At 39.6% G+C, this 25,904-nt stretch overlaps 1 protein-coding gene across 4 annotated transcripts in view; it reads right to left on the reverse strand.

The window, feature by feature from the left end:
• Window positions 1-19,815, reverse strand: part of itpr1b (inositol 1,4,5-trisphosphate receptor, type 1b) — a 91,131-nt gene extending 71,316 nt beyond the window's left edge. For all 4 annotated transcript variants that reach the window (XM_084348054.1, XM_084348056.1, XM_084348055.1 and 1 more), the window contains exons 1-6: window positions 19,637-19,815; window positions 17,953-18,066; window positions 13,773-13,843; window positions 2,981-3,096; window positions 2,778-2,864; window positions 1,722-1,880 (exon numbers count right to left, since the gene is read on the reverse strand). In XM_084348054.1, the coding sequence (XP_084204180.1) occupies window positions 1,722-1,880; window positions 2,778-2,864; window positions 2,981-3,096; window positions 13,773-13,843; window positions 17,953-18,044 (525 nt within the window). In that variant the 5' untranslated portion in view covers window positions 18,045-18,066; window positions 19,637-19,815. The remainder of the gene's footprint in view (window positions 1-1,721; window positions 1,881-2,777; window positions 2,865-2,980; window positions 3,097-13,772; window positions 13,844-17,952; window positions 18,067-19,636) is intronic.
• Between the last annotated feature and the right edge of the window lie 6,089 nt (window positions 19,816-25,904).

Here is a 25,904-nt window from a genome sequence, read left to right on the forward strand (position 1 = left end):
CAAGAAGTGAAACCATATTGCAAGACGGAATAAAATATAAATGTCTTTTTCAAGTACGATCTTTAAATACAGACTCATTGAGTGAAGGGCAACAGAACATCTTGAAACAAGATGAAATACTGCTGCTCAGGGGGCCCCTGTGTGGGAGTGAGCGCTCAATTCCAACTCAAAACCATAAGTATGTCAGGTCCCAAGATATTAGCCGTCATTCTTCAACACTGCAATTCCCTTTCCTCGCAAGGTGAACACGAACTGTAGGTAAGGGGGATCTGGTTACATTGGATCATGCTAGTCACCACATCAGCACTAGAGGGAGTCGTGGACCATATTGTGTATGAAAAGACTGGATCAGACAGGTGTAGCCCTGACCCAGAGCATCACTGACCAAACACAAAGAAATTCTGTATGTGAAGACATGAACAGCAAGCCCCAATAAGTTTTGGTCTACTCATCAGTAACTCATTTGTGTTTGCTCACACGACTTCGTGCATTCACACAACTTCGTGCATACACACAACTTCGTGCATACACACAACGATGAACTCTGTAAGAGATCCACAGAAACACGTATTATGTGTAATTATTTGACAGAAGAAAAGTGCTCATTTGACCTCAAATGGAAACCTGAGTTTTCATACAGCTTCTCTTTCCACTGCCCTTGACCAAGACACTGGCCTCCAAACTGCAGTTACTCCCAATCCCTGACCATTGCCTTCCCTAATTTCCCCAAGGGGATTAATAACCTCTAACTTAATTAGCAAATTAGCCATCTTAACTCCATCAACTTCCATCAGCCACTTACAGAGACTGCAGCATGATCGGCAATGGTTCACAAGTCTATAGAACCATATTTCACATTCTTAAAAGACACAGCTACCAATTCATGATTGCACTGTATAGCATTGAGATATTATCCTTTTTATTTCATGAATTATTCTTCTTTGTCAAAACGCAGCCCTAACATTACCCACAATGCAGCCAGACCACAGGTGATTCAGGCAGAGATTCATTGGGGTTGTGCGAGTAGATGTAGCCTCGAGCCACTAGCCTTAAGCGGAGTTGAGGAGCAATTGACTGACATTTTGAGGTATTAAATATTGCATATGTAATATTATTATGTTCTTTTATCAACACAAACCTCTTGTAAAACTACACAGTCACACATATAGTCCTATCCTAATGCCTAAGGTGTTCACCATTATCTATGCAACTAATCTAGCTGAATGTCAACGAGTGAACCACCAAGATGCTAAGACATATTTGGGTGATTTTGCAGCTAAAATGAATGGATAGTTTAGATAACTAGTTATGTTCAGAGGGGGTTTTCCCCTTTCTCTTTCAGCTTGTCTTGTAGGACAGGTTATAGAAATGCCACTCAAACCCTAGTGCCTGAAAATTAATTTCGGAGATATGTCCAAAGTAAAATGCAGGATGTTTTGTTGACATTGAGAAAACACTGCATCTTTTTTGACTGTCAAAAACAACTCATAAACAATCTTTAAAAAGACAGATTGCAATCAGTTTGTCAACAGTTCCTCATGCCTGGGAAGTCAAGCACAACTAAACAAAGGGAAGTGCAGCCTGAGCTGATTGTCTTCTATCTTTAATTCCTCTGTCTTATAAACACAAGCTGTCTGTGTGTCAATGTGACTTCTGTTTTCAAACCCTGTGAAAAGTAATGTACCATAATTAACTTCAATCCCACACCCCACTCTACCCACACTGTCTCCCAGGGATCGCAGCTTGTAGAATGGCTGGATGTAGAACCAGGATCCCTCATTTCCCGCTGAGTCCAGAGTCACTCTCATGGCATTCTTCTCCAACAGTGCAGGTAGGCGCTTGTTAACTGTCAGATATTTATTGCTTTTCAAGTGCAGCAACTGTTGATAAAACAAGAAACAGCAATACATGGTTACAAGACACATGGCTACTATAAATGACATACTGTTGAAGACAGTGGACAGAAGCTGGAACAAAGATGGAAATATGTCACAGTCGGCCACAACTGGACCTGAGGGAGCGCTTTACTGAAAATATGCATCTCCATAACTGTTTGGTGCCTTTATCTTCACATTATTTAAGTACTTGAAATCTCTATTCTTTAAATGCTTCCCATGACCTCTGTTGGTTCATCTGTTTAATGAGCAGTTCCCAGACCTGTCAAAAATAATCTATTACCAACTAGACTGGAATCCTATAAGCTCTGCATATTTTTGGGAATCCCCAGCAAACTTAACTAAATGCCCAGCTTAATCCTATAACATGATATATGGTGTTAGAACCAGTGAGCTTGCAGAGTGGACCCGGTGACACTTGGATGCAAAATGCTAAGTGCACCTCTCTGTATTAGATGCTATTAATATTATATGTAACAAAGTTAGACCATCTTTGTAAAGAAATTCTGAAATCTATCAATTATTTCCTATGGCATACCAAGAAACCAATTGGTGCTCACTTTACCACTGAAATGAAAGTGCTCTGCAACTAGGACATCCTACACTGTGTGCATTGTGTGCATGTTCGAACAGGAATGCATGACCATTCTTGGTTTCAGATGATCTCATACCTGTGTGCAAACTATTCCTGGGCGGTGAGCAAAGTAAGATTAGACATTACAACAGACAACTTGACAGCACACCTTTGTGCTGAGGCAATTATTTAAAACTCTTCTCTGATTAAAACTGAATTATAGTCACTATTATCAGGCACACAGTGTCAAACATGGTGCTGCAGTTCTTTTAACCAAAGCACCTTATCTCATCGGTTCCTGAACGCACCTGGATGACATTTCCATACTGGATGACTGATCCCAGCAGCTTGCGATTTTCAGACTCATTCTGCTTCTTCTCCAGGTCAGCAGCATGCTGAAACGCAGAAAAGGGACCACAAACTGTTGCTTTATGTCACTTAAAACGTATCCATTATTATCACCATGAAAATAGTCAAAGAGCAGATAAATAAAGGTGAAGAGGGCCCGTACATGGAGTTTGGTGAGGAGAACTGTGTCGGTGGTGCTGTTGCCTCCAGGTTTCGCCGCCTTCCAGAACTGTTTCTGTGCTGAGTATCTGTTCATAGGACACAGTCTGAAAAGGCAGTCTGAGGAAAGACAACAAGAAGGGAGAGTATTAGTTTTTCTCAACAAATTACCTAACCTGATCTTAAAGAAGTGCAACTCTAAAGACAGCAACGTTTTGAGAAATTAGTCAACTGGAAATATTAGCAATGAGAAAAAAATAGACAACAAAATCATCTAATTTATCTTGCACTTTAACACTCCAGGTTAACACATTTACATTCAATGTGATATCAGTAATAGCAGACCACTTATTTGATCTCAAGTGTAACAAAATGAGAGCTTGTGTAAGACTAGATGGGGTGTGTTGTATATAGGGTTGTCAAAAGTATCGAAATTCAAAAAAGTATCGATACTAAAATGTTGTATCCGGATACGATACTCATTTTCAAAAGTATCGATACTTTTAACCCGACCCCCCCCCCCGTTAATGATTAGAAACAACGAAAATAAATAAATAAATAAATCAGGCATGCCCATATTACGTTAATAGACACAGTGTCAGTATACTACGTTTACATAGATGTTGGTGACTGAAAAGTGTTATTTTCTCTGTTAAAGTCCCAGAATGAAGCAGAGAAAAGTCGACCTGCAACCAAACAGCAACACACACAGCCGACTCTACCATCTGTTTGACCAACAACGAAAATATGATGCCAAGTCCCCAGAATATTTAACGTGTGGTTCTGTTAATTGTTACATGTTGTAACAGAGGTTATTTTTGCATTTTTCTTGTTAATATAATATTAAAATATTAATATTATATAATATTTCTTTTAAATGTTGTGGTCTTTTTTTTTTTTATCCTTGTGGTATCGAAAATGGTATCGAGTATCGAATATTTTCCTGAGTATCGGTATCGAGTTGAAAATTTTAGTATCGTGACAACCCTAGTTGTATATGTGATTCACTTTGTGCTAGAAAGCAGTAAATCCTGCACAAATTCAGGTAAAAACAAGACTAGACAAGTCTCTCAGTCAGACTACATAACTTTACTCCCAAGCTTGTTTTATAATACTAAAAAATATATGACCCGTGAATTCATCTGCACAAATCGTACTGGGCCATCTTCTCCTGAGAATCTACAAAATCTGCATATATAAAACCATATTAACATTAAAGAGAAGGAGTTACAACAGTTTTGCCCAGCTTGGCGGTCATGACTTGGATATGCAGTAAACAAATCCAAATATTTGCATGAACCTTTTTTTCCCTTTAGCTTCACAACTGGGCAACAACTTCCATTTGTAAGCGTTATATAAAAAAATCTAATGGAAATATTGCATCAACATTTACTGACCGCTTTCATACTGCCCACAGGAGAAACACTTTCATTTTCTTAACTCTCTGTGAACCCTTCTCTTAAGGCTTCCTTGAGACCACAATATTAAAAAATCATTCAAGCTTCCTATGATGTGAACATAGGCTATGAAACGGTGCAGATCTAGTGGTGTGGCCATTAAAGGGCATCAAGGCACTATCACCAACCAGACAGAAAATTTTACTTTTCTTTGGCATCTCAAAAACACCAAAAAAACCTGTGGATTAACCGGGACAGCTACTCAGTCACCTTATTTGTACTGTTGATGCCTTCAGACATCCCACCCACAGTCAGTACAAACCTCCTGCCAAATCCTCACACCTCATCTCTCACATACACATTTTAACAATGCAGTCTCAGTCAAGACATTTAGTGTTCCTGGTTTACTCGCACAGCTGTCCAACAATAATATACTGTTTTAAACAAACCCTATGTGCCAGAAAGGATGAAATATGCTAATTTGTCCTTGTTGTGTAAAAGCTGGAAGAAAACCATGTTGGGAATAATACTGTTAAAAATCACTCCACAGGATATAAATATGTCACTAATTAGTAGTCATTGTGTTCATACACAGTACAGCTGTATGCTTACTGGTACAGGGGACCCTGCCGAGCTATAACCAGGATAAAAATAGCCACTCTGCCATCCATCAGAAATGTGGCCAACACAGGAGTCTCCAGTGATTAGCCATCATGGGGCAGGGGGTGAAGGAGAGGAGGCCAAGGACCAATAAAGAAAATGGGGCACTAGGAGAACATCTGTCTGCCAGGAATGAACAAATGGGGTTATGGAGAAATAAACTGGGGCAGGGGGCTACTCAGCAGAGGGTGCGTTTACAGCACAAAACTATTAAGTGATAATGAAGATTAAGATTAAGAGTATTAGTTAAATTAGGTTTTAATAAAAGCAACAAAACACTGATGCAACACAGCTGAAATATTACGTCACTAATTAGTATAATGTCATATGTATGTATAATGTCACTAATAAGAAAATAACTTGATGTTGTGTAACGGTAAAAAAGGGTTCCGTCTTCTGCATTCTTAATTTTTGTAGGTAGTATATTTCAACTAGGTTAAATTGCTAAACAAACTTTACAAGGCAGTGAAATTCTAACTTTTTCTGACACCAAACCATTCACCAAACTCTACAGACACACCTGGTAAACAATTAATTTAGCAAAGTAGCTAGCTGTGGCTGAAATCACTCCCTATTTAATATATAGGTCACCTTATTACAGTCTCTCAAATCCTGAGTGTGAAATTTATACTCTGTATCGTGACTTGTGTCACATTTTATAGATGAGAGAATTACAGCTGAGTGACTCTACACCTGTCAGTGGTGACAGGCTTATTATACAGGGAGAAGTGAATGAGTGAACAGGGGGTAATTTATGGTAATGGTACTATAGTCATGTCTGTGTTTGACAAGTTAAATTGTGAAAAAGGTCTACGGGTACAATAAAATGTTGTTCTTGCAGAACAGAGGTTGTCGCACATATAATAAATAAACCTCGACCTCAGAGGTACTTGCTTGTAGAATATAAATGTGGAGGTTTGACTCTGACTCAAGAGTCAGCCTGGTGCTACCTAAGATGATAGTTTGGTTTTATTTGTCCAGGTTTTTAGATGTCTGTCTGTGAGGCTTCTGCCACCTCCCCAGTACAACACACAGCATTGAAAAATCTGGCAACATTGTGTTTTACCAGAGACAATATCATGCTGTGAAGTGTTTTCCTAGGATTTGCTTTGGACTAATTAAATAATCCCTATTTTGTACTTTATGAGCTTGCAATGATTGTATGAATATTGTTTAGATAAACAGTTTGTTTCCTTCGGTAAAAATAGAATAACAGTTGCAGCACTCCTGCAATGCTCACAAAAAACAGCACACAATCTGATACACAAACAAGATGCATCAAGTAGCACAACTGAAAATTTACGTCCTCACACGTAATCGCTGTAATTTTATAATATTTAACAGTTTAACATTTAAAACAAAATGAATCCAGAGTATATTACTGTACTGTAGTGATGGTTGTGAGCTAACAGGGATGTGCAGAAGCCCCCTGCTACTAATTTCTAACGAGGCAATCAGCATCAGCAATCAACCTGTATTTTACTAAAGCACACACACACACACACACACACACACACACATATTCACATACTTAATTTTATGTACTGTATCAGCTACTCAGATCAGAGAGACAGAGGTTTAAACTGCAGTGTTACAGCTCTCCATAATACAGACTATTTAAATAGCTCATGTGTGCTAATAATACTCGACAGGGTCGTTAGGCTTTGGTCCTGGTACACTTTGCTTCTGTCCAACATTGGCCTTAATAAGACTACAACCTGTGGTAGAGTTAAGTATGTCCTCACTATATCTTAATTTTTTCTCAGCTAAAAGGATAAAGAGGAGGTGTTTGTTCTCATCTGAATCTATGCCCTAAGGACAGAGGCTGATGTATCCTGTGCAGATGCTAAAGCCCCCTGATGCAAATTGTGATTTGTTATATCAGGCTACATAAATGAAACTGATTTGACTTAATCATAGATATTTAATACAATACATTTCCAAGTGAGCAATAATATGTAATCTGGAAACTATGTTTTCAAACAGCAATTTTTTCAAAATAACAGATACAGTGTGACATGTGGGGTCAAACATACAGCTGCAACCAGCATCTCTATAGGTCACTCTGTCAGTTGGTCCACAACACTTTCCTCACCCTTTGGCAACCTTTTCACCGTGGGAGGCTGACATTTGGCCAATTGGCTAAAAAGGGGATGTGGCAATTGGAATGGCCTATAACAAACTACTTACATGACTGATAGGCCAACAGCACATTGAGTGTAGGCAGGGTTAGTCTGCTGTTACTGCTCTTCTTCAGTGGTGTTGAACCATGACTTTGAATATGATTTGAATAGCACAGTTAGAAACGGACAAGTGCAGTTGATTCTTTGCATGCTGAAATGAAAAGGTAGTGCCTTGTTTAAATGCGTAACGCACTGTTACCCATCTGCTTTTAACCCAATCTATACAACTCTTCTTGTTACAGAAAATCCGCATATAGGCCTCTGAATGTACAGGGCCACTACAGCCAGCAGCAGATAACACAGTGAGTTATAGCTTGCACTTGCAGCTTTTATGCACCAGGTGTGTCAAAGAATATATAAATATATGTCCTGGGCATTTATTAGCAACATTTCTGAAATCTGAGTTAAAAAAAACCTACTGATTTAGGAGAGGGGTGACTTTTAACAATGAACTGGTAAATAAATCAGTCAGCTGTTTTCAAAGCAATATTGAGCAACTAACAGAGGCTCATGAGGCTAAATCATGTGTGCTTGAAAACCAGCATACAGGTGCATCAGTCAAAAAACTGCTGCTGAATCATTTTAAATGTTTATGGGACAATATCCCAAAAATCATGACACCCAACCAACTCATTTGTCCTTTTCCATCACTTAAATCAACCAGAGAAAATGTAATGATTTAAATTAACGCATGCATGCCCTTTTCTCAATGGTTCAGATCAGGATGTCTATTGAGTGTGTGTTAAACACACCAACAGTATCTTATTAAGAATTATAAAGTTGTTTATGCCTTTACTGGTCATGCATTGATGGAGCTCCAGCAGGGCACATCGTGCTGTTCCAACATCAGGATGTGTTTCGGTCTGGCAGCCATGTTGGTGCTCTCTGAGTTTTAGGAAAAATTTGTGTGTAATATCAAACTTCACCTGCTGTGAACCAAAGAGCAGTGAATCACCTGAACTGCAAAATGATATAAACAGAGCACACCCTGACAGACTATCACAACAATAAAACATCTGCTCCTTTACAAATCACTATTTCCAGTGATACATAGGCTCAGCCCTACTATTACTACTTTTTTTCACACCATTGTCAATGGCTCACACACTCAGGTCCCAGGTTCATATCCCGGACGAGCCCCCATTATGTTACATCCCCGGCTCCCGGGAAGCAACATAATGAAACAAGGGGGACAAAACTAAGTGCAAGGCAGTTTATTAATGCAAGAAAACAACAGAAAACAGAACAAAGGGATGAGCATCCAGGGATGCTGCAGCCTGGCCTGCTGTCGGTGGGAGTGTGAGAGAGCGAGAAGGAGGTGTGGCCTGCTCTTTTAAGCAGGGGGCCATGTGACCGCAATCAGCACCAGGAAGTGAGAGGGCCTGGACAAAAACAAAAGCACAAGCAGGCAAACAAACATAATATGGACAAAACACGAGGCCTGTAACACACAGGACTGAAGACTTAAAGTCTACTTCGACTCACCAAGACTGAGACCAGACAATCCAAAAATAGCTTTTTCTTTAATACTCATTTTCTACAGGATTGATACAGTTGCCAGCTGCGCCTTGTTGCTCTCGATCGAATTGACACAAATCATGGTCTCTGCTAGTGTGAGTAGTTATCTTAAAAAACATCATATTGCAAGGCCACTACTGATTTGCAAGACCAACGTCCTTGCAATGTGATGTTTTTTAAAGTAAAATGTGTTATACAAGTTGCAAAGAAAGAAAAAGCACGTGTGACTCCTCTTGCTTGCAAACCACAGGTTAAAGTGAACAGGGTTAGCCACAGAGTTAGCGGCAACTTTGACCCAGGTATAAAAAATGGATATCAAGATATTGTATCAAAGTCAGAAATTCCAGCATCGTGACATTACTAGTATAGGCACATCCCTCCAGCGCTCTTGCTAGTGGGATAAGGGCAAAGCAGTATATGGTCCATGAGCCACTGGGTGCGCACACACAATACACTACCACTTCACCAGAGATCAATAGCCACTTCATACCTCACCAATGTGTCAGAGCTCAATCATCACAGTGCACAGATGGCACAGAAAGTACGATTCACGATGGTTCTACTGTATGTCCTTCCCCCATGGTGAACAACATACAGTATAACCAACTGCTGTGAGAAGTGGAGACAATAATTGCACACTGTAACGGTCCAGCAGAGCAGAGGAGAGAAAACAAGTCTTTATACACCGAGAGGCATGATGGAGTGCACTGTTATACAACAAGTAGTTCCCACCAAGCAATCCGATTGGCCAACTAGACATTTAGAATGTAATCAAATCAGCATGACAGCACACCTTACTCATCACTAAAAATATTACTCAGCCATTTCCATGGTAACATTGTAACTGCCAGAGTTGGAGCAAAAGCCAATATATATATATATATATACATATACACACACATATGCTGTTATATACAAGGTGCGATTGGACTTGAACTTAACCACTGCATTTGCATAACTCTCCGATATATTTATATAAGTGAGTAATTTAATTAAAAGTGTAAGTCATTTTTTATTATTAAATCTACTTTCTTTTTCTTTTCTTTTCTTTCAGTTTTATGACTGTAGGGAAAATGTTGTTTTTGAAAAGCTAATGCCAAAAAATATGTATTGAAGCAGAATATTTCTTAAGATAAAAACAAATGGTGGATTTTGGAATTGTTGCATCCATCTTTTTACAATACATTTTGACTTTTAGACTTCAAGAACATATAGTTATTGGAAATGTTTAGATCATGCAGAAACTGTTCAGCCTTGATGTTACTAGGCACTCCTGCATCCTTCATCAGCTGTGCTGGTGAGCAGGGTGCACAGCACTACTAGCTAGCTTACTACATGTGTTTGTGGATGTAGTAGCTAATTGTGTCCCCGTAAAAAAATGTTTTTTAAAAAGTCAGCACATATTGAACATTTATAGCAAGACTGAGCTAGCTAAGCAGTTTTGCCTAAGAAACTGCCTCTGTTGCTAGGTCGTTACTAAGTGTTGGCCAGCTGACGTTAAAGCACACCCTCTCATGTAATATTACTTATCTAAAGCATCCCAAACAACAATCAGGCTGACAAACATTCACACAAAAACGAGAAACATCCATGGATAGAAGTGATGAAAGAGCAAGGGGAGTTAACAGATATTAAGAATTGTTTAATTACAATAACTTCTCTTTCAATTTCAAAGATACAAGTGGAAACTATTGTTCTTCTGTATTTTTAACATTTTTGTTTTACTCAAATGTAGCTTAACTAGGTCATGTGACATGTGACTTTAGTACACTTTAAGAAAAAATAATACTCAGACCTAGGGTTTGGTCGATGAATGATGCCATCGTCCATCGCCGATGGCTTACAGCCATCGACTACGAATCCCTGACCATCGTAACATCGTGATTCAAAAGGCTCCCCACCAGAGAGCACAATTAAGAGGCGTGTCCCTCATGGTTGCCACAGGGCAAGAGTTGTTGTCTGTGATATGTGGGGAGAGGAAATGAAAAGAAGTACGTTGCTGCTCAGTGCACTAACATTATGTCTCCATGTCCCATTCATTATTTTCTTAGGTGAACCCAAGACACTCGTTAAATTTGGGGCAGCAGTGTTTCTTTTCCCATGGGCCGCTGTTTCTGTCAGTCATACCGTTTTCATACACAGTTTTCCTAGCTTAGCTTCCTTAGCTAGCTAGTTAGCCAAAGTTGTTTTATGCATATGAGGTTGAACAAGCTAAGTTATGGACATGTGGTGTTGAGACTAGGATGCTTTTAAACCTGGCACAGGGATGTATGATGGTGGTAACAGGAGTTTCGCCTGCAGGGTGAGACAGTTGCGATGATATATATATAATGAGGTACAACAGTTTAGACAGAAAGGGAAGCTGAAACAATAGAAATGCACGTGCTCTTCACAAAAGACAAATTATACTTTATTTTTAGCTAGCTAATCTGTGCAGATGTTCAGGCTGTCAGGTTACAGCCTATTATTGGATGTTTGGATGTAATGGCAGGTTGCTGTCATGGGCCTGATGCCTAACTCTGAGTGGCAGCCCGAAGAGAAACTATTCACTCTGAGAACCAGAACTAAAAACAAAAGCACTACATGCGGTAGATACAAGATTATTACGTATGCCTACACAACAAAAGAGCCTTTGGTTGGGAAAATGTTAACCCTTGGTCATCTTTATCAAAAAGATAAAGATGGACACTTAGACAATGTAAGGGCTCTATCATTTCTTGCTAGATGATTCAGAATATACGTTCTATAATTGCATTACATTAGAGGATAGTAATGACATCGATATAAACAAACAAAGCTGTGTGATGACTCAGCAATTTTTTATTTGATTCAGAGATTCAATTCATGTTGTGTCCAAAATGACTCCATGACACACACAAAAAACCATGAGACAATGCATTTACAAATCTATGTTGTGGTAAAAGGACCTCAAAGAAAACAGTCCTCCGCTCAGTGAGTCTGTGTGCATTACCCTCTTCCTGGTACGTGCAAGGATGAAAGCACGAATTATGACAAAGACAGGGACACGTTAAATAAGTTGCTGTTTTCCACGTATAATAAGGTCAACTGAATTGAATCCATTTGGAAGCATATTGATCCGAGTAAATGGATATGACATTGGCAACTGTGTCATTTCACTTTCTCAAATTTACTAAAGATCTCCGTCTGAAACCTGCCAAAACATCTATAAATTAATTTTGTAGAAACTGGCAGCCAATTTGATACACTCAGTGGCTACTATATTATCTACACCTGTTGTCAGCTGGTCAGATGATCATCCTTTTCTGTAATGAGGATCAGAATTTGCTGTAAAGGTTAATGTCTCCCCCTCTTGTGTTTAACGGACAGTAGTTGGTTGAGTAATGTGTCCCAAATGTTTTCATTAATTTCCTTCCAAGTGAGCATATCTGAATGCAACAGCACTCACTGGTATTGTTGCTAACCATCACAGCTACAGTCAACCCCTTTTTCAAATAGATGCTTCCAAACAGATACTATGCCAACATAACCATTGTCATCTCAACATGGTTTCAGGAACATGAAAGCAACATTTTTTCAATCCAGAGTCCACATTTTAACAGTACAGCATCTTTTGATAGAAAGAGAGGGACAAAGCATGAATGCATTATCTAAAATCTGCAAGCACTATTGACCAACAATATTTAACCAGTATGAAGCAAAATCAAAGAGAAAAATACCTCAAAGAATTTACACTGTTAAATCCAAATGGCCTCTTATATAACTCAGTACTTACTCTACTATTACGTTAAGTAAAGATTTAACAGCACCAGAATCAAGTTAGAACAAGAGACCATCTTGCAATGGTGTCACACCAGCCACTACACCAAATCTGTGTGTTTGGTGCAATGGAACACATGAGAGTCTGATGAAACAGGTGAACTGGGCTGGATTTTTTCAATATGCCTAACCATCCTGACAGATTGGTCAACTTCTAACCTATGTTAGTATTGATATATATGTTTTGCTGAAATATTCTCTTGTTTAATACGAGAAATGTTTAACATTAAACATGGTACAGTTCACCCATTTCACCTGCATTGCAGCTGATGTGATCCCATCGCAGGACAGTCTGTAGTTTTACATACAGTAATGTCTTCGAGTGGACGGGAATGACTGAAACCAGGATACAATGGTCCGCAACTAGGTTTGAGCCAATAAACGATGCCATGATGGTCCATCGCAGATCGCTGACAGTCATCAACTACTAGACCCCACCCAACAAAGACTTCCATGTACATCACGATGTTTCACTGTGGACATCATCATATGCCAATTTGGCCTTGATGAGACACACGCACACTAACGAGCTGAATATATTACCCCCCACTGTCATAGCTGGTAGTTATGAATTTAGTACTCCTTCAACATGTCAATGCCCCAATCAACTTAACAGAGATTCATCTAACCAAGCTTTAAGTAATGTGATCATCAGTGCAGCCAAATAAAGAAATTAAAACAAATCAAGAACTGCATACTGACTGGCACAAGCCAGTGTTTAACCTTTCTACATGTATAGCCTCATTTGGATGATTTTATCCATTACTGAGACAAGACAGGTTTGTATTATTATTGATTTAATTATATAAGTCTGTCTTATCTTGGCTTGTATCTTTCAATGGACACAACATATGGGAATTCCTATTGCAGATACTTGATGGAGACCTCTGTAACGCACCATGAAACAGTTGGATAAGGATAAGGATAGTTCATGTGAAGCATTTTTCTTTACATCACTTCCGATTTACTCTCCTGACCCTATTTTATCCATTGAATTTTAGGGAATTAAATGCCGATCTGACCCTTCTGAAAGAGCAGCCAGGACCACATCATGATACTAAATAACAATGTCAGGAAAATAAACCAATACATTTTATCATCTGAAAATTAAACTACAACAGTGACATAAGGAAAATAATGTTTAATATGAACCACTTTAACTGCCAAAAATCCTAATTTATAGTATACCATAAACCTCAAGATATCATTAAGTAAGAAGTATGTGATTTTGAGACCTTACCTCTGAATTTCTTGGGAGGGTTGTTGAGGTCACCTGTGTCTGGTTGTACCACACAGCGGTCATCCACAAGCCTGGGGACACAGCCGTCATTATGATGAGTCCATCACTCAAGACACATGCTACTTAAATATACTTTAAACCTCTATAGACTTTCATTTTCAATACATGAACAATCAGATCACACTGATAATACTGTTGTAACAGAATTCTTAATGAGTGTAATAACTTAGCTAATAGAAACCAGTGGACAGTCCTGTCAATGGTGTCACACTATTCAACAAGCAATGTGCTAGCAAAGGAAGCTAGCACAGAAGCTAGCAGCAAACATGGATGTAAATGATGGATGGATTTGCAATAATTTGGTGAGTATTGGTGACTAACACCATGTAATGTTATTTATAAGAAAACTCATCAGGGCATCTTTATTGGACATAAAAACTGTTCAATTTAATCAGAAAAGCCAGCTCATTCATAGCACATGAATACTGTCAAACATTATGTTGGAGACACAGGGAAGCTCTTGTGGTCAATACTGTCAAGCATCTTAGTTCAAAGCATTGGTCTGATATCAGGCTATCTAAACTGTCTAAACCTCTTCCACACTACAAAAGGGTGTGCCAACATACTGAAGCTTCCCAAAGTTAAAAATGATTGGAGCAGGGGTAACAGGTTTCCTCTGCATTATGGCCTGAAATTAATATATTGATTATTATTAAAAAATATGTGGTGTCGTAGAAACTAACACAGGAGTCAGAAGATGAGGTTTTAGATTTCTAAACTGGAGCACAAGTGATAGATTGTACCATCATTGTACAAAAACAGGGGACCCAGGGCCTTCCTTAAAGAATTCAACAACAGTGCTACCTAATTATACTCTTCAGGAGCACCATTAATTAACCTTATCTTGCGATTCTTCCAGATAATATAACACAATGTGTTGATAAAACACTTGTTTGAACTTAGCACCATCATAGCAAGGAATTCTGGGGAAACCCCTGGGAATACTATGAGATAGTAGATCAGCACAAAAACAACACTTCAGTAGGAGGCTCTAGCCAGTCCAGTCAGTTACATCTTTTTATAGCTCATGCAGTATACACTGTACTGCAGGAGCACTGTCATGATGAAGGTAGAAAGCACAGAGAATCTCCTCTATAAGAATAAAAAGTAGGAATGTATGATATGGATTTCTTTCAGCTAATACCGATCACCAATAATGACCTGCTTCTCATGCTAATCAACTGATAAGATAATCAATAATTTAACATTTTTGTATTTTAAAAATACGTTGTAGTTAATGCACACCTGAGGGAGGTGACCAAAGATGGACGATTTAATATTTCATAGCTCTAAACAGATTTGTTGTGTCAAAACTCTTAAAACTATTTCCTTTCACTCAGAACCCTTCCTAAAATAAGAAAACAATAAAATAAAATAAACCACACGGGCAACAACATGTTTGGGTCTCCAACATACACTGTGTGGCTCTACCCAGATGCAGGAGTTTGACGTCATGTGTCACGTCATTCTTCTCCTGTTTATTGGCAAACCAATTTCAAAGATGTCTACCGCCACATACACCTAGTGTATAGATGCTGAAATTGTTAAGTCGATGAGACTGCCAGACGCATTTCTCCTATGCACTATGTCAGTGCTGGAGAAAGGTCTGGCTACACCAATTCTTATTCTGGTATGGGTAACACACACTCTGGCTTATTTGCATGTCTTTAAACCAATGACAATCATCTTGGGCGGTGTTTAATCATGGATGCAGCGATGGTGCCCCTGTAAAACAATGTAAAGAGGAACTTGGTTTGCATGTGTGGAGGCCTGGGATTAAAATGGCTAAATCCTACCAAAAGGAAAGATAACAGCTGCTAGCCTGTTTAGGTTTTCTAGTGTTACAGTAACTTGCTAGCTAGCTTGGAGGTTGTTGTTGTTTCACGTAGCGATGGGGATTATGAAAGCCATTGAAAGTAAATGAAAAACAATTTGGTTTCATATTATAAACTGTATTTATTGGCTATATTCATTATTGGCTGATAGCCGATAATATCAATTGCCCATTATCAAGCCTAAAATGTATCTATATTGTGCAATCCAATAAAGAGTCATAGCCTTGATCACACTGATGCACTGTTAGGCGGAAGTCCAAAAAGAACGGGAGTTTCAATGGTCATCAGTTTCCAAGGTCATGAAGAAACCTCCTCTCACATTCTGGGATGCAGCTTCATATCTACATCCCAGTCTCCCAGCATCACGGCCCTAAGTGGCATCCTCTCTGAGCCAGCAGTGGTCCAGGTGGTTGCAGCTGTCTCTCAGAGGTCACATTCAGTACGCTGACAGCAAAACACCTAATACAATAATGCTATTTATAGTTCCGACCGTCCTCTAAGCTCTTTTCTTGAACAGGAGCGCTCACAGTAACAGTGGGGGGTGGGGGGGTGATTACTGGGCATAGCAATATGAGGTGGGATATTTGACAAATGAGCACTGTCATGGTGGCAGTCTTCAAAGCTGTGCACACATTTGTTGCCATGGTGGGTGACGCACAACTCTAAACTGTGAAAGAGCATGGTGTCTGAGAGCTGGCAAGGAGGAGGGCTCGGCACGGCCTGTGGTTAGTAGCAAATATTAGAGTGACATGGCAAGAGGAGGATGACTGCAGCACTTAGGAAGAGGAGGACAATAACACAGATGCTGTGCTCATTTTCACCTTGGAATAGAAAAACAAACACCCTGGGGGAGAAAATAGCAAGAGATGGGCTTGATGCAAGAAAATAAAGTCTAGAGAATGGAGCCTCACACGCTGGATGTGCTGTCACATGCTGGACAGGGAAAATCACATTAATGATTGCCCTCTCTCTGACTGCATCTTCTTCATTTAGCCTTCTGTTCTGACTGTCAATGGTATGTCAAGGTTTGCTAAATTTGTACATAATGAGATGCACTTTTAACTCGTTGCCTACAATTAGGAAGGAGGGAAGAAGTCAAGTGCTTAAATAAATGGTGTTCAGCATGCAGCAGGAAGAGACAGGGTAATTTGAATCCAGAGTGCCAACTGAGCACACAATAGAAAAGGAAATAAAAGGCTGTGACTGCTGCAGGATCCACCACTTCTCAAATAAGACTAACCTCATTCTTTATTTACAACATTTTGGAGACAGTGTTATGAAGAGGGACTCAGTATACCTTCCTATATTCATTGTTGAGTCAAAACCACCAGACTAAGCGAGAATAGACATGTGACTGCAGTCAATGTCCACAAAAGCAAATGAGTACATGCATTTGGTAGTCATTAACTTCTAAGCTGAGAAAAAATTAAAAAGGCTTCATGTGTTTCTCCTGTCAAAACATCGATTTAAGAGATCTTGAAAATGTACTCTCAGTAGAGCTACCAATTGTGTTAAATATGATTTTTTTTACAATACCCCAAGATACAGCTCTGAAAGTTCTTGTTAAAATATACAAATTGGTCCTGCTTATTACACAAAACAAATATCTAAAGGAGGGCTCAGACCAGATTCATTTTGAGGAGGTCGGCCTGACTCTAAAGCGGGAACAACTCCCTTCCTCTCGCATTTCCAAGTTGGATTATTGTTGCCACTGCTGTCACAAAGATAACTGGATTGTTTCCATTTTCCCTAGAGTAGCGACTACACGGAAAAACATCAGTTTGTTCCATCATTTAGTCTATAATGGAGGCGTGAAAACGAATGGAATTAGGGGAGCACAATGAATTGACATATAATCAAAATCGACTCTGTCTCTGCATACCTCAACTAAATGGGTTCCCTTGTTTCACTGAAATCAGATAACTTAGTATTCGCCATAAAATGTGGAGAACCAAATAGGTAAAGCTCATGTTGACACTTTGGTTATTTCCACCAGCCAGACAGATGCATTAAATCCATCCATTATGTGAATCCACCTCTTAAACTACCCCATCGACTCAGCACAGCCATGTCTGTGGTTCAAAAACAGCAACCATGTAGATAATTACACGGGTTACTGTGTTTATTCTGGAGCCTCTATTGTGTAATAGTTGCGTATTCTGCACAGTGGGACTATATTATCTGAAGCTCCATCCATTTAGTGAGCTCACCTAGAATCCTGCAGCATGAGGTCATGGGGAAGTGGAGGTAGTAAAACAGTCACACATACAAACAAGCAGACTTACCCTAAAGTGCTGATAAATCCACTGGTGGTGCCCTCTGCATACAGGGAACAAATGTCCCCAATATGGAGGAAACTGGACATTTTGTCCGACATGGTTCCTAAGGTTGGACTACACCTGCAAAAGATTGACACCAGAAGTCTTTAAAGCAGTCAGTCACATCACTCACTTGGAATTATTATCAAACATTTCACTCAGATGGTCAATTAACTGATCAACAATGACAGTTATTTATAACTAAACATTCACTGAGTGAAAAAGAGCCAGAATCCAGGTATATTATGATCGCATATCTTTGAGATTCCCTGGAGAATACACACTATTTCTGATGCATATTCTGAGTTTCGTTGATAAGAGCCATATAAGGGTAAAATATGGACTCAGTATACTTCATGAGGACATATATTATACTGAAGATGTATGTCCAAATATGAGCACATTTCTTCAGTATCTGGGATGACATGAACTCCAGGTTCTAGCAGTATAGAAGTGGTCCCATACTAGGAGTATGGAGTAGGATATTCTCCTAACATAAAATCTGTGACTATCATGATTGGAGATTATCACTGTTGATATCATTATATTTGGATCACATGTTGGAATATTCAGGCAATAATATCTCTGGACTCTGGACATTGCAACTGCTGGAGTTTGTTTGGTTACGGAGCATCTGAATGTTTTTTCAGCTCATCCTCAGAGCACCACCTACTGTAAGACCATGAGTAACATTTGTGGAGTAATTGATATTTTTTTTTACATTAGACATAAATAACTTAGCTGTAAAGCAAAGAGCTGTGCATCTTGTTAATATGGTTTTCTCCTTTTCACTTTAAAGAATAGGCTAAACATTTAACAGATACCATGAATGAGCTTATTACAACTGTACAAATGCACTGAATCATCAGAAAATGACAATGAATGAAATCCTGCAAAGAAAAACGAAATAAGGTTTCTCTGTGCACAGTGCTTTTGTTAGCTGTGTGAAACCAATACACCTCCAATTTAGGTCACCACTCTTGAGTCTGTTTCCAAGTTGAGAGAACCTAAGCCTGTATGAAAGCACCCAGCAGCACGTACAGAGTTGAAGTGGTTTTTATCGTGGTCAATCCTTTTACTACTGCCATAGATGATGCTCTCGTTCAAACCGCAGACATTTTGCCAGAATTTTAGCTTAAACTTTGACGTGAACTCACATTATGCAGCAGCTGTGCCACCAGAAGGGAACGTCTTAGAAACGACGAAAGCACACAATGTGACCATTTTAATGAAATATATGTTTATTTTCTGTCAAATAAATGTGTGCGTATGAAGCTGAAGGTCATATTTAGCCTAACTTACCCAGAGTCAGATGTCCCACACCACTCCACCACAGCAAAGCAAAGCAAATACACTATGTAAAGTTTGTATTTTGTTCTATACCGCCTTTTTCTCTTAATATACCACGTAATTTTAACGTCTTGTGACATATTTCAGCTTTTTAAATGCTTTCTGCGGTGAGAAATGAGACACAAACATCTCTGCTAGCTACATTAACTGTCAAGTAGCCTCGTTTTTTAATCGCACGAGCGTCAGCTCAACAACAGCAACAAATGAGCGCGTGGGCTACTTCCTGACAGGGATGCTCGGCTCAGTGACTAAATGAACAATAACCTCGCTGGAAAAAACTACGGATGGAGACGGACTTTACCTGGCAGATAGGCAAGGAGGCGTCAAAGACGGACAGAGGAGGACAGACGTGTGAAGAAGTGGGTCAGCACAGGATAATTTCCACAGCGCTATCCTCGGTTAAGTCCATGGTGGTGAAACTCCAGGTAAGAGCAGGCTGAGCGGCGTTATCTCTGACAGCTGAATGCGTCCTCGGCAACAATCCTCTTCTTACCTCCTCCACATGTCACCGAGGGAACGCCCCTTTCGTTACTATTTATACTGCAGCGGAGCTCTCTGGGTAATGAAGTTCCTCAGGCATTTTAAAGCGCTGTCACCTGCAGTGCTCATAATAAGTGATTCTACAAGTCAAAGAGGCATTGTTGTCTGGATCGACCCCTATTGTTTTGTTTTATTTTATTCTGTTTTATTTTGTTTAAACAAAAATAATAAGATGATAATAATAATTGTATTAAGTTAAAGAAAATGTGTTGTGGCTCCAGGGATGGCCATGGCGGTCGGTCTATCAGTCCTTCATTGACTGCACTATTGATATAGACTGATGGATCTCAAGAACTATTGGATGGATTATCACTGTGTACTATAGAAACTCATTGTTCCCAGAGGATGCATCGTATGACTTAAGGGATCCTCTGGCTTTTCCTCCAGAGCCATCATCAGTTCAAAGTTTCCATTAGTCCAATACTTTGATTCAACACCAAATACCTGCAAAATTAATAATATACCCCTCAGACTCAGCTGTACTTTGTATTTATTGCTAATTAGCAAACATGTAACCAAGTGCATACTAATACTACGATGGCGTGATGAGCACACAAAATAAGGAGGTGAACATGATGCCTTCTTACATCAGTATGTTGTAGATTAGATTTAGAATAGAGTGTTTTATTTCAAACATGCTAAAACAGAAAAAAAAAATGAATAAGAAAAAAAGACAGGTAAATAGCAAATAACATTAACATGTAAAGGTCCAGTGTGTAGGATTTAGTGCCATCTAGCAGTGAGGTTAAAGATTGCAACTAACTGAAGACCCCTCGTCTCATCATCTCATAAGGAAGTTGCTAAAAATATGAAAATCTAAAGGCCTTAGAGCCAGTGTTTGTTTTTTCTGTTATGGGCAACTGTGGAAACATGGATAGATGTGAAAGAGGACCTTTAAATCATGTTTGAGTGAGTATAATTTTTATGAGTCAACATTGTCATTCTGACCAAGCAAGCATGTTGACATTAGCATTTACCTCAAAGCACCCTTGTGCCTAAGTACATCCTCGCAGAACAGCAGCTATAGACTAATTGAATCTTAGTCTTGTCTGAAACCCCGGTAGCTGACACTTCACTCATCCAATGATTGCAATAGAAGAGAAGAGAATAGAGGAGAAGCTCCCAGCTTCTCTTCGATCATGTCTGTCTACCCCTAAGTACATATGGACGCCTTTAGATGTGACATGTTGTGGACTGTAGTGAACATGTTGCTGAATGATCAAATCCATGTGACCAGAGGTTTTTGTCAATGTCTACATTATTTCATGTATATAATGTCAAGAACAGAAGCACACATTCTGCCTCACAAAGAGAGGGCCATGCTGTGCGTGTCAAAGTGTGAAAGGACATGAGATAAAGACATCTGTTATGTGTGCAGTCTCCTGTCAGAAACACTGATTCAGCCACTTTTTCTTTCTTTCTTTCTTTCTTTCTTTCTTTCTCTCTTTCTTTCTTTCTTTCTTTCTTTCAAAGAGACGATTGTTGAATATTGCAGGGTTTAAGCACCATAGTCATACAGATAGAGCTTCTTGTGGTCTCACAACTTCGAGTGATCTGATTTATTTGAAATTGACCCAATAAAATCACACTGCGACATTTTCAGCTACTGGAATTAGAACAGACCTTGTACTAAAATATTCAGATACCGAACTCACACATAACTTGCCATATTAATAAAGTAAAGTGTAGGCACACTGTTCCCAAGGTGATCCTATAAATTCTTCCAAAACAAGAAACCGGCTCACCTCCAATTTCTCTGTGAAAGCCTGCACAGAGTGGATGGCAACATTTGAAAATGTGTAAAAGCATCATTATTCATAATTATTCCTAATTGCACTATAAATAACAGAGCGAGACAGGAAGAGAAAGCGCACTTTCATCCATAGAATTGGATTCAATGATATTAACCAAATCCGGTGATGAGCTGTTAATTTGGTTTCTTTGTTACAGAATCTGGAGGGAAAATCAGAGTGGAGTAAGTGGGGGTATACAAGTGGCCATTTCCATTAAAGTGCTTCGCTTCTTTTTTCACCAGGCAAAGTGAGGTCTTTAAGATGTAAATTGCTATGCTGTAAAAGCTTCTCCACTGCGGTTCGTGTTTTAATGCACAGTTTTCCTGGTGCTGATATCAAATCCAGTTCTGGTATGATGCAGTGGAAGAAAAAGAAACACACATTATTCATGTGGTGCCACTCTCCCCTATACTGGTTATGCAATCAGTCATTGTTATCAAGTGATATGACAAAAGATATTAAAAGTACATCCAAAACCACTTGTGCAAAAACAGACATTGTTATTCATTTTGTTGAATGTGAAAGGGGAGGATGAAGGATAAGTGCTCAGCATCATTGTCTGATACAAACATGTGCGTCTACATTCAATGACATCACAGTAGCTAACCTATATTCCATTTAAAAAAAGTATTTCCAGGCTTTGGTTACATTTGACATTAAGTGAAGTTGAATACAGATCACCGAGAACTCAGTTGTCATGGATACAGTGTACAGACGACTGGCTACCAATCAACCAGAGTGGGAAAAAAAGGGCTTTACTGTATATATATAAAAGTGGACACAGCTGCTGCTGTGTTTGTGAATCGCAGCAATTCTGATGTCAGACATGATCTGATAAAAATAAGCCCTTTTTTTATTCTCTGCGTATTCTGCTCAGTGTTTTATTATAGTAACCTGCGTTAACCTGACAAGTTTTCCACTGCCAGAGGGCTTTCTCCCCACACAATGCATGACAACAACAGTCCACAACCATTGATATAGATAGACAGGAGATGGGATAGATGGGGAGACAGTAGTGCTCTCTGTGAGGGTCATGAGCAAAGCACAAGTTTAGTGGGAGGGAGAGGTGATTCATTCTGATTGGTAGTCTGACTTACAGCTGACTTAGAATTTTCCAAACAGATTTGACAAAATGACTAACAAATGAATGAACACAGCATCTGCATGCTTTGACTGCACCGGAGACAGAGGGACGACAAAATGCAGCCACCGTCTGTGTGGGTGCACAGATTGTGCATCACTGTGCATGTGTTAGAGCGAGTATTCTCATGTGCAGATTCAGGCCTTCCCTGAGCAGCAATGATGTGTGGGCACAATGGTTGGTAGTTTTCTTGTCTGAGGCTCCCATAGTCCTCTGTGTGGGCCATGCCTGCAAACGAATCCTTGCATTCATCAGGAAATGTCAGAGCGAAGCTAAATATATTAGGAACAAAGAGTCTCTTGTGTTTCCATTATTCCTCATTATGTCTTGATTCCATGTTAAAGATTGTTAAGTCCCTCTAAATCCGCCAGTCGTGTTAGGAGGAGAGATGGAGGGCTCGATAAAAACTCTATAAACAATGTGGTGGCCTCTAACTGCAGTTCTGGATCTGGGACAGTGAACCACTGAAGACATTGATACCGCTGGGAGCAAGAAACATAGATAATAGCTCATTAGAATAGAAAACTGATAGAACTTCTTTTCACTTGAGCAACCTCACATCCACAGTCGTAAACTCCGCGCAAATTTGTTCCACTTGACAATTTTAACTCTATTACTGGAGCTCTGGCAGCTGGAACAATGAGTCAAGGCTTTCTGAGGATCAGCATGCAGCGTGCACAACTGGATGACACACTTTGTGATCCCTCACCGAGTACAGGACCTTCCAGCGTAGTGTGAGAGGAAGGTCATCCAAACAACGCTCTATTATCCTCCCTCTGTCTGTCTGCCAGCCTTTTGGACTCTGTTACAGGGACGTGATGTCATTGATAATCCGTTAATGACATCACGTCCCCGTAGAGTTGTGTCATTTCCACTGTCAAAGCTTAAGAGGTTTACCGTACCTCACTTCACACAGATCACACACAGGACTCAGAGATGAGGAAGTAGAGTGCCACTTTGTAAATACACCCTCCCAAGAAACCCTGCCTGTCACCAGCTTTCTCTTCTTCTTTTGCACTTCTGTTGCAGACCACCATTGAGCAAGAAGGGCTATATGAGAATATGCAGCTGAATTGTCAGACACAAGATTAAGACACAGTGAAGACTCTTTCTGTTCCGCATTTTTATTAACTTGCAGCCTCTTAGTTGATTTTCACGCTGACGCACACTCAACGTCCCACCTCCTGCCTCGCCTGCAAGACAACAGGTATTGGTACGGCACCCTAGTATAAGGTAGAGATCTACCTCACTAAAAATAAAAGACAATTATGCTGGTGTAATGGCCTGCATATTCCCAGTGGAAATAATCTGATTAGACCAGCTGCAGAGATATTCTAATTAGGCCTTGTGATTTTGTGCCATAACTTGTTACCAATGTAAGAAAAATAAGTTTCACATTCTGTACTGCATCTTGGATAGGACTGGATGAAAATGCGTATTAGTGGTAACAAATTTCATGTGCTTGACCGGCTCTTACAACAGGTGGTGTATGGAAATCAGAATTGATGAAATACCCAGCTGTTCTCAGCTAGTCCCCTCTTCATGAGCACTGTGCACAAAGGGGAGGATCACTTCAGCACATCCCCTTGGTTACGGTATAATCAATATGCCAGACCGTGCACGTATGCCAGGGAAATTATCTGCCAGGTGTCTGACAGATATGAGTAGTTTTTGTGCATTGTTGCTGCTTAAACTCTGTTTGAGCTAATCCCGCTGAAGGAGAACAATAGCCAAGGAGGCAGTGGTCTGAACTCACCGTTTCTGTAAGCTGCTTTAACTGCAGGTACTGTAATCCAATAGGATCAGTTGGCTTGTAGGAGCCTTGGCCTCACTTTCACCACACCTTATAACCTACCTGGTTACCTAAATCAGTCTGTGTACATGCTATATTATTCATAATATACACATAAAAACTACATACATGCATGAACATCATTCTGACTTAGATCCACTTATATTATAATCATTCTACAGTTAATTTACTTGGTTGCAGCATTCGTGAAACAAATCTAATACAATGAAATGCAGATGCTTATATAAAAATAACATAATAACTAAATGATAGAGGTCACATTTTCAGAATGATGACAAAGTCTGTGCCGGATGCCGCAAAGGTGAGAAAGGACCGGTAATGGGATTTTCACAGCTTAGTTTGCACAGAAACTCTTGGGATTGACTATTTGTCTGGGAGCTGTTGCTCGTGGTTTAAAAAGTGTTACAGGTCACACATGATTAGTCTCAGCCTGACATGTTCAGTAAGTTGAGGTAAGATTCGGTCATTGCACAAGCTTGTTATAGCAGTCAGACGTTATGAAAGTGATTCAATCAACACTAATCTTGGGGATATGTTAGGTGATCATGAAACCCATCATCACCAGCTTATTAAAGGGACAGTTCACCCCAAAATCAAAACAAAAAATGTTCCTCTTACCCATAGTGCTATGTATCCATTTAGATTGTTTTGGTGTGAGTTGCAAAGTTTTGGAGACATTGGCCCTAGAGATGTTGGCCTTCTCTTGAATGTAATGTAACTAGAGGCACCAAAAATTTTCAAAATAAAGCATCAGTTTAATCGGATATATATTTTTTTAGGTGTGCCTACTTTTAGGTGGCTAAAATACGTCCTGCTGTCGGTGCAGCTCCCCCCCTCCACACGGGAGGAGAGCTGACGGTCATCCACTACAGGTAATACACTAACTAGGGATAAGTACCTCATACAACCCCACATCTAAAGACCTGCACTATCCCTTTAAAGGTGTTATTGGTGACATTCAGCCACTAAATGTGGCATTGCATCTCCTCTCTTCCATTGCATTCCTGTCACATGTTGTTGAAATCATCTGCCCCCTCAAGTGGTGACCAGTTTGTTGTAGCTAACGTTGCTAATGCTAGCCATATATCACTTACATCGCAAATCATACCTAATGCTTGCCAACTTTTAAATGAATAGTATTTCACTCTTTTTTTTTTTTTTTACATTTTTAAATATGTTGCTTCCAAATTTCCTCTCAGCTGCCTTGAAGCATACCGTAGACTGTAGATGAACACTCCCAGAGGCTTAATTAAGAATGTGTGCACTGTAAACATAGTGTAGG

This window comes from Pagrus pagrus, assembly GCF_965226575.1.
Source record: "Pagrus pagrus genome assembly, chromosome: 3".
Taxonomy (NCBI): domain Eukaryota; kingdom Metazoa; phylum Chordata; class Actinopteri; order Spariformes; family Sparidae; genus Pagrus; species Pagrus pagrus.